General features: G+C 46.9%; 1 protein-coding gene across 8 annotated transcripts in view; it reads left to right on the forward strand.

Annotated features, from left to right (window-relative positions):
* ILDR1 (immunoglobulin like domain containing receptor 1) overlaps window positions 1–9,100 on the forward strand; it is a 32,580-nt gene extending 23,480 nt beyond the window's left edge. For 2 of the 8 annotated variants that reach the window (XR_011428825.1, XR_001378850.3), the window contains 4 exons: window positions 2,568–2,699; window positions 2,911–3,740; window positions 5,204–5,320; window positions 8,321–9,100. Coding sequence is in view for 6 of the 8 variants with exons in the window: in XM_014732859.3 (XP_014588345.2) it covers window positions 2,568–2,699; window positions 2,911–3,740; window positions 5,349–5,488; window positions 8,321–8,507 (1,289 nt within the window). In the remaining 2 variants the exon portion in view is untranslated. Of the gene's footprint in view, window positions 1–2,567; window positions 2,700–2,910; window positions 3,741–5,203; window positions 5,321–5,348; window positions 5,489–8,320 lie in introns of all 8 variants that reach the window. The other 6 variants (XM_014732859.3, XM_014732857.3, XM_014732858.3 and 3 more) reach the window with 5 other exon arrangements.
* Window positions 9,101–10,076: the final 976 nt, after the last annotated feature.

Consider the following 10,076-nt stretch of genomic DNA (forward strand, 5'->3'; position numbering starts at 1 on the left):
TGACTCCCTGTATTGCAATTAGGGAATTGGTTGAAAACACAGATTTTCTTGTCTTGCATTAGACTGAAGGAGAGTCCCTGGCAGTGGGATCCAGAAGTCTGTATTTTTAACAAACTCATTAAAGGTGACCAAGGCAGACTGTACTCCAGTGAGGTTCAGAGATAACTTATTAGGAGGCTTTTGAAGCTTTGCTACTTTCTCCATGTTTCTTATTTTATTGTCCATCTGATTCCCCATTAGGTGAATGACAGGAAACCCTGATAGTCTGGACATCCCCATGGAGCTGTTTTCTGGAACAGGAGGGCAAGGGAGAAGCTCAGAGGCTGTGTTTTCTACTCTCATTTTACCAGTTCCAGTGCATCAGGGAAGGGGAGGACCCTGGTAAAAACGTTGTAGCAGCTAAGAAGGGAGCCAGTGGGTTAATCTCTGGAGTTTGTGAAAATTTGACAAGAAAGCTCATGGAGGATCTGGAAAGGTCTCTAGGGAGTAATCTGTGCAGGGTGTCCTGTTAATTAAAAAAGTCATTTGGGGAGCAAGGAGTAAGCCCAACTCCCCCTTGCTCTCCCATTGAATTAGGGAAGTAGGGGAAGGAAGTGGCCAAAAGGGAGAATGGTACTCTCTGGAAGAAGCCGGGATTCAACTAAAGTGGCAGGGCATGGGAGAGTTTTTCCCAGTGGAATCAGATGTCCCCCAGGCCTTGGAGGCAGTGACTAATCTGGAGTGGATTTTGAAAGGTGTGGAACTGAGCTGGAGAGAAATAAGGTGAGGGGTTACTGCTGGAGAAGGTTTTGGGGTTTGTGAGTGTTTTTTTTTTTTTTTTTTGCTTCATCACAGAAATAAAGGAGTCTGGGGACTCGGTGGTTTGGCAGAAGGAGCACAGGCTTGGGCGTCAGATAGACACAGGGTCACATCCTGCCTCTGCCGGTGGTTACCCGTTGTGGGCCCTTGAGCTGGGAAGGTAACCTCTCTGAGCCCAACTTCCTCATCTGATTCCCACATTAAGGGAGTTCTCTGAGGACTAGTTAGCTAATGTAAAATGTCAGGCATGTGTTAATCAGGGCATCAGGTGTGCCGATGGTGGCACATATAGGGAGCTCAGGGGAGGCATCTGTTAGCAAGAGGGCGAGGAAAGTGCTGAGCATGTGGGCTTGTCTTTGGAGGGTCAGGAGTGCCGTCTGTCTGTTGGCGTGAAGGTGTGGTAGCTGGCTGAGCTGCTATAAGTTTCCATCCGATTTCCTCTGGGCTAGGCTGTGACTCACCATGAGGGCCATAGCTCCAGGCATTTCTGGGGGTTCTGCTGCTACCACTTCCTGTTGTGCTGGAAGTTTGTTTCACGCTGGAGCCACCGGGCAGCCATCCAAATGGCCCCTTAACTGCTGGCCTCAGTAAATCCCCCACCCTGTGCAGCCGGGTCCGGAATGCCTGCCTTCTCCCCCTCCTACTTGTGGCAGGAGGAAGCTTCAGGCAGAGCCCTGCTGCTTCAGGGGTGCCACAGGGCTCGAGGACCCCAGAACATGGAAAGAGTGCCGAGCTGGGGGCCTGAGGCAGGCACTTCCTGCACTTAAACACACAAGTACGTTTCCTGTATGCGTGACTAGACAGCGACTTCGGGAGACATGTGGCACTATCACAATGACCTCAAAATAGAAATCGTGAACAAAAACAACTAAATGCTTTTGTTTTTAATTTGCGCTCACTGTGGGTGGTGTGCTTCAGACCACTTGCACCTAAGGGACTGCAGTGACATTTTCTATGGATCCCTTGTGCTGCTTTTCTATATTGTTTTCTTTGCCCTGAAAGGAAATGGTGTTTCCCTTCTCCACCTCCACCCTACCCCTTAGAGATTCCCTCTAAGAGATTCTCCCTAAGTAGGGAAAACCCCAACATTGAATAAGGTGAGGAGCAGAGTAGAAAAGATCCACTGGGATCCACTTCAGCTTTTTGCATTCTCTTGCCTTCCTCCCACTGGTTTTCTCCCACCCATGGCTGATGTATTAGAAATAGAAAGAAAGAAATAGAGCAAAATAGAACTAGAAATGTTCTTCGATCCTCCTCCTTTTACCAGATATTCTACCCATGGACCTCAGCATCTATGTCCTTCTCTTTTTCTTTTTCTTTTTCTGCTCTGAGCAGGCAGCCCTGAGCTTCCCTGGCAGCCCCTGGCTCACAGCCTCCTCTAGGCCCTTTGCATCTGTACCTTCTAGACTTGGGCTGAGATTTCATGGCCTGCTAATATCCATGTATCTACCTATACTTTTTAGGTGACCTTGGGAATGGGCAGGAAGATGAAATGTTTTCGAGACCAGGAAGTCAAGTTTTCAGAGTGTACTTTCCTGGGGTGCAGGCGTTGCCATCTTGACTAGGAAATTTATTCCTAGCTCCTTGCCAGAGGAACAATCGATTCGCTACTCTCTTAACTCTTACTCCCGTGCAAGATAGGTAGGTCATCATGAACTTTGAGGAGAGAAACTGGCCTCTTGTCAAGGCCGCTAGGTGGAGAGAAGTGAGGTGGGAGGTGTGGGCTTTGCCCTGGCTGAGGGTCTCCGTTTCTCCTTTTTCCCCTGCAGCCCTGGCCCGCCACCGCTACATGAAGCAGGCTCAGGCCCTAGGCCCCCAGATAATGGAAAAACCCGTATTCTGGGGGGCGGACAGGAGCTCCCAGTTTTCATCTTATCCAATGCACCCACTGCTGCAGCGAGGTAAACCTTGTCAGAGATTTGGGGTGGGAGAGGGCAAGGGTAGGAGCATTGGCTGCATCAGGCCTTCATGATCAATATGGTGGGTATCTTGGTGATTGAGGATGGGAGGGGACGGATGCAAGCTAAATAATGTGGCATTTTCCTGCCCTGATTCTGAGGAGCATGTTTTGGGCCAGCAGTTCTGCATGTTCTTATCCTTGTTTCCATTCAGATTTGTCCCTGCGATCCAGCCTCCCACAGATGCCAATGACCCAGACCACCGCTCACCCTCCCATCACCAATGGTGTCCTAGAGTATTTGGAGAAAGAGTTGCGGAACCTCAACCTGGCCCAGCCTCTGCCGCCTGACCCCAAAGCCATACGTGGCCAACCCTGGAGCATGCTGTCTTCCCTGGGCTCTGAGGTGGTGGAACGCAGAGTCATCCACCTGCCCCCGCTGATCGGAGACCTGCCATCCTCGCGGAGGACCAGCACCACCTCCCGCCAGCCACGGCTCAGCCCCCTTCCCCCGGGACCCTGGGATCTGAGGGAGGGAGGACGGCAGCGCCACTCTTCTGATTTCCACCCGGAGCTCCGGGACCGGGAGCCTAAGCACTGGGCGCTGGAGCGAAGGGAGCTGAGCCAACAGCGGAGTGGAAGGCACCACGGCTCCAGGCTCAAGGGGTCACCCATGCCCTGGTCGGACGGGGACAGCCTCAGCGACGGCCCCTCGTCCAGCGAGGTCCGCTGGCGGCCCAGCCACCGGCCGCTCTGGAGCCGCTACCCCGAGCGAGAGCGGCGGCGCGGGCCCAGCCCCCGGGAGGGTGGCCCGAGGCGGCGCGGGCGCAGGCCCCGCAGCTACTCGCCTCCGCCGCGCGCGGGCCTCAGCTCCGGGAGCTCCGACGGGGACAAGGAGAGGCAGCCCAGGAGCTGGGGGAGCCCCCGCCCCCGCCGCCGGTCGCGCTCCCCACCCTGGCCTGAGGAGAAGCCACCCAGTTACCGCTCCCTGGATGTGACCTCAGGCAAGAATGGCAGGAAAAAAGGGAGTGTGGAGAGGCGCTCGGTGAGCCTGGGCATCCTGCTGCGGTCGGGCGTGGGCAGAAAGGACCCTTCCGTCGGGCTGGGCCACGGCAGACACAGGCCACGCCGTGCCACCACTGAGGGTACCCCCTCCCTTTTTGCACAGCTTGTCCTGTGGGCTTGGTGAGCCCCCGTGCTAGAGCTAGAAGGACGCAGTGAGGGCGGAGGGCGGGAGGGGTTCATGCTGCTGCTGACAAAGAGCCTTGTCATCCTAGCGCAGCCCTCATGTGTCCCGTGAGGCAGGTCAGGCAGGGTCCCCCCATTTCACAGGTGAGGAAATGAAGCTCAGAGTAGATAAGCACCTTGTGCATAGAGGAGCTGGGACTTGAACACGTCTTCACAGCTAAGGCTTTACTTCCTGTCATAGCTGCCTTGCTTTACTTAGCAGCCCTATTTCCATACCCCAAATTAGACCACCGACAGAGGACGTTTGTGCCGCTGCTGGGTGCTGCAAGTCAGTATGCAAGGCCCTTTTGCATTTGATGAGGCCCTCTGAGTCCTCCTGGAAAGGATCATTAGGCTGATTTGAAAAAAAAAAACACACATGATATCTCAATTATGGGTCAAAACTTTAAGACTCTGAATAGGTAAGGTACCAATGGGTGTCAGTCATAGCTTCCCAGCCTAAAAGGGGCACAGAGGCAGACATAGGCCTTTGGGGCCTTTGAATATAGACTTTTTTTTTAAGATGTGACTTTTAAAAAATCATGTTATAATTAATATACCTAAAGGATGGTATTCCTTTCATGTTGTCATTTTGCAAAACTATGCTGCCATTGCTCAAAAATATTTATGAATGGGGGGCTGCCTGGTGGTGCAGCGGTTAAGTTCGCATGTTCCGCTTGGGCCACCAGGGTTGGGGTTGGCCAATTTGGATCCCAGGTGCAGACTTGGCACTGCGTGGCAAGCCATGCTGTGGCAGGCGTCCCACATATAAAGTAGAGGAAGATGGGCACGGATGTTAGCTCAGGGCCAGTCTTCCTCAGCAAAAAGAGGAGGATTGGCAGCAGATGTTAGCTCAGGGCTGATCTTCCTCAAAAAAAAAAAATTTATGAACTGCCTTCAGAGCCAACTTACAAGCTACCCATGAAAGTCTGTTTCTCTATTTGACCCAAATCTCTTTTTGTTTCGCTTTTGTTGAGATAAAGGGATATGCAGTAGGCTCTCAGGGAAATTCCCAGAGGAGAGAAATGTTATAGCAACAAGAATTTTAGTCTCTCACACATTTTGAAGGATATAACTCTCATCAGGAAATGCAAGTTCTGCTGCGATTTGTTTAAAAACCAGTCACGCACACGGTCTGTGCAAAGGAGCAGGCACATTATGCGAGCCACAGTGCTGGTCTTTCTAGGGAAGAACCTTGATGAGAGAGATTCAGGAAGAAGGCAGCAGAGGCCCTCAAGCATTTCGGAAATAATCAATGGCAATGATATCATATTCTCACAGATGGCCCATGAGAGGCGAAGACCAGTAATAATGAAAATTAGCAGTACCCTCACTAAGTGGTACTGAACTATGGACATTTATGCAACATCTCATTTAATCCTGACAACTCTCTGTGAGGTTTGTATTATTATCTTCATTTTTTCAGTGGATACAACTCTTTCTTCCATGTTACCAAGTAAGAAAATTACATCCTCAAAGAAAACAGAGTCAGTCAAAGCTGAGACAACTACTGTTACTTCAGTCGTATAGTGACCAAACTATCTATCTTCATTTTAACAGAAAAATGTAAGTTAAAAGCCAGTTTTGCACCCCAAATCCAAACACCGTTTTCTTCTAAGTTAAGTTTTTTCTTTTCTTTTCTTCTAAGTTAAATTATGTGACTTCTTATAAGTGAGAGAAGGGTAAAAGGAACACCAGTTACTTTCCAGACACTGGGGTAAGCCCTTTCCAAGCCTTGTTTCATTTAATCTTTGCAACACCCCTGTGACACTCAGAAAGATTAAGTAACATGCCAAAGTCACACAGGCAATAGGGAGTGAAGCCAGAATTTGGACATAGCCCTCTGACTCTTAAACCTGTGCCCTTTGCAATAACTCATGCTGCCTCATTAGAAAGAGAGAAGAAAATTATGTGGGGCAATGATGTTTTCTGGTGACTATTTCTTCCTCATTTTGGGGAAGTATCATAGCTTCCTTTATCATCAAGATGTACACACCAAGAATTCTACTGCAAGCAAACCCTATTTTCAATTGTAAAGTTGCTCATGAGAAGCAAATAATTTGCTCAAGATAACTTTAAAAGCCTTTCTTGTTTTGCATCCATCTGAGCTTATCTGCCAAAGAGTTATCACTTTATCACATTCAACTGTCTGCTTATATTATGAATGACCTGAGGCCCAGGACCAAAGCTTGATTTAGAAGATTAGTTGAAGAGGACAATGTTTTGTTTGTAACTTGCATTGCGAATTCCTTTAGTGAAGCAGAAGTCTCCAGGGCCATAGTCTCGCTCTTCCCTCCTTTCTTTGGTGGAGCTGATGCTTTCCACACGCTTTCCCAGCCTCCAAAATCTGTGGAGCTTGCAGCCAGCTTCAGAAGTTATAATACAAGGGGCCACTAGATGGTGATCTTTGATTATGTATAACGAAGTTTCTGTTCACTCCTTGAGTTCACGTGTCAGTATTTTCTGAAATCAAGCTTTCAGCAGTTACAGCTTTACCATAACTTTTTACAAAACTTATTGAAAATACTTTATTAAATATTCATAGCAATATGAATTAATTGAAATCTTTTGGCGCACATGCACCTTCTCTCTCAAGAATAATGTTTAACAAGTAGATAGCAACAGACAAGGGCCTCCATGTAGATGATCTCATGGGAACCCGAAATAGGTAAGAACTAGTCTCTGCCCAGTGCCCGTGAGAAAATGGGAGTCATATTGAGAAACCTCCTATTTGACTCCAGAACCAGGACTCCAGCCAAGGTCTTCTCACTCTAGGTCTGGTGGTCTTTTCATTCCACAAAGGCTGTAACCTCGGAAATATAAGAAGCTGTAACGTCAAGCTTTAAGCTCCAGTGGTTTCAGACTGAGTGGCCTCTGTGTTCCTGGCCTCCTTCAAATCAATCATCTTTCTTTCTAATCCTGCCCTATCAGATACAGCTTTCCAAGGCATTTCTGATTTGTTCCAAACTTGGCCTGTGCACACCTGTTCTCATAGCAGAGAAAGCAACTGTGTCCTTTCCTCTCCAAGTGAGCTCAGACTTTCTGCAGAGAATCCAAGATTTCTGAAAATTCCTTCTTGACTCTTTGATTTAAGAAAGAAAAACTTTTTAGATCAGGATACTTAATCTTCTGCTTTCAATAAATCTTCTTTAAAATCTACTTTCTTCTACTTTAATCTTCTACTTTCAAAATGTCTATTCCTTGAGCATGTCTAGGTTTTTCTTCAGCAAGCCCTGGACAAATTCCTTTGGCCCCATTTCATGCTTTCCTTTGTGTCAGAAAGCATTCATCCCATAGCATTTTGATTAGAAACTGTGCCCCCTAAAACTCACTTTCCTGATAAAATGGAAACACTCAAATTTTTTTTATAGCAACCTGAAATATGTGCATATGCAATGTTTTAAACAGTATGTTTTGGGACAGATATATTATTTTTCCATTTCAAATAAGGTAAGAAAGGTCAGCTTCACAGACTGCAGCTGTAGATATTCAAAACCTAAATAAGGGGCCGGCCCCGTGGCCAAGTGGTTAAAGTTCTGCACACTCCACTTTGGTGGCCCAGGTTTGCAGGTTCAGCTCCCAGGTGCAGACCTACTCCACTCATCAGCCACGCTGTGGAGGCATCCCACATATAAAGAGGAAGAATGGTGCAGATGTTAGCTCAGGGCTAAACTCCCTCAAGCAAAAAAAAAAAAAAAAGGGATTAGCAACGGATGTTAGTTCAGGGTGAATCTTCCTCACAAAAAGCAAAGCAAACCCTAAATAAAAATCTTCCCTTGTAACACTTAGAGAAATATGAGACATGCAAACCAGAGTCCTTGCCCTCATAGAGCAAGTTGAAAAAGCCCAGAGATCAAGTGGAATAACTTCTGAGTAAAAGCCACTGAGCTGGGTCAGGAAGGGGTTAAATAGTGATCTTTGAAAAATAACTTCAGAGAAAGACTAAGGTATGAAGCTAAACTCTTTACAATAGGGCTGAGAAGGAATGGTTCAGGAGAATACAAATCAATCGGGAAAGTAGAACTGGGCGTGTCTTCATGCACGAATAGTAGGGAGATGGACTGATGACTGAAACAGGGTACCTTTCTCAGTCTAAGGGAGACTTGAAGATGTTAAAAATCTGCAAGAAGCAGAGTGAATGAGTCTAAGAAATTTTCAGAAATTGGAGACTTTGAGGGAAGCTCCAGAGAGGTAGGAAAGAAGAGAGATCTAAGTCTGGGGGAGAGATTGGCTTCATGAAGAATCAAGATAGATGTGATCTGCTGTCCCAGCACCAGCACCCCCCCCCCACCCCCGGCCCCAGGATTTGCACCAGAATCAAGTGTACCTTGTGTATTGTATGCATAGACAATGGCTCTCAACTGATTGGAATTTTTTCTGTGTTTTTCTATTCCTCAGGAGAGGGAGAGCTCCCATAGTGGAAGGAGTGTGGTCATTTAGTCACCGGGCACAGCACTACTTCTGTGGCTGCTTCTCGGCACGTCATCAGCATCACCCAGTTTTCCAGCTGACGTGGGAGGGACACTGCAAGTCTGTATCTAACAGTTTTGGCTTAGATTCTGAGAATCAAATAGAAGAATATTAAAAACAAGAGTTTGAGAAATTGATGACTGTAGTTTTAGCCTTGGTTCATATTCTCTGCATATTTAGATAGTCTCTGACTTGTAATGGACCCTAAGTGGGATGCGATCCCTCTGGAACTTAGTAGCCTGAGTGTTCAACTAGGTTACCCTGCTCAGAACCATGGCCATTCTCAAAGGGAGAACTCAGGAATCTTTAAGAAGAAATCAACTATGTTTCAGGAGTGGGAAATCTATGGAGTACTATACGGAAATGTCCATGGGAACTTGTCTCTATCCCTATAGTGCATCTCCATGTTAGGATTCCACCTTGCTGCACCATGCCCAGTCCTGAGTGCTCCTGAGGGTCCAGCCAGAGATGGCACAGGAAATAGCCCAGCGATATGCCCTCTCATGGGTTATTTATTACAAGTGTAGAAAATCACAAAGAAGCAGTTTTGCACCAACCTTATTCATGTTCCTTGTTTTCCTCATGTTGCTCTTTTTTTTTCTTTGCCTACATCTAATTTATATTTTCTTATATATTATGTACCCATTAAAATCACTTTAAATGTTTCTTGGGAATCACAGTATATAAATAAATAGAAAAGAAGTAAAATGTACTGGCCTGAGGATTCTGCCCCAAATAAATATCTACTTTGGTGCCCTTGACTGGGTTAAGCTTTCTTCCCTACTAAAGCTTGCAGAGGAGCCAGGCCAACTTGGGTAGTTCTGGGGCCACCTTTCTCCTGGCACCACTCAGCTTTGCAGAGTTGAGGTTTCCCAAGCAGAAGCATCCAGGCAGGTTTTGCCACTCAGAGAGCCCCAGGAGGAGGGGGCCATTTTACCCAGCCCCTTTGGTGGCTTTATGAATCCATTTGTGCTTGATGTAGAGACCCTCCCTGAGCAGATTGGAAGGAGATGGCCTGAAAGGAGGGGTGTGTGTGTGTGTGTGTGTGTGTGTGTATGTATGTGTATGCCTCAACAGTATCTTTATGCATATGGCCTTAAGCTCAATTTAGATCCTGTTGTGTTGATATATCCATTTTTTCCCAGCCTCATTGTGTGTGGAGAAAATAGTTTAAATGTCTGCATTGGGCAAAGGTTTCTTTGGGATTTTTTTTTTTTTTTTTTTGAGGAAGATTAGCCCTGAGCTAACATCTGCTGCCAATCCTCCTCTTTTTGCTGAGGAAGGCTGGCCCTCAGCTAACTTCTGTGCCCATCTTCCTCTACTTTATATGTGGGATGCTTACCACAGCATGGCTTGTGAAGCAGTGCCATGTCTGCACCTGGGATTCGAACCAGTGAACCCCAGGCTGCCAAAGCAGAACGTGCACACTTAACCACTGTGCCACCGGGCTGGCCCCTCTTTAGGATTTTTGATATCCATAATGTAACTGGGTCTAAATTAGCAAAAAATAAATAAATAAAAATTTTAACAGATGATGAACACATAAAATTCAGTAGGTGAGAGACTTCTGGTCTGGACAAGATAGCATGGACCTTTTTTTCCTTGCTCTTCCCCACTGAACACAAATTTATAAACCTTGGAAATGGCACAAGAAATAGGCAAAGGGGAACTCTTAAGAATATTA

Source organism: Equus caballus, chromosome 19, assembly GCF_041296265.1.
Source record: "Equus caballus isolate H_3958 breed thoroughbred chromosome 19, TB-T2T, whole genome shotgun sequence".
Taxonomy (NCBI): Eukaryota; Metazoa; Chordata; class Mammalia; order Perissodactyla; family Equidae; genus Equus; species Equus caballus.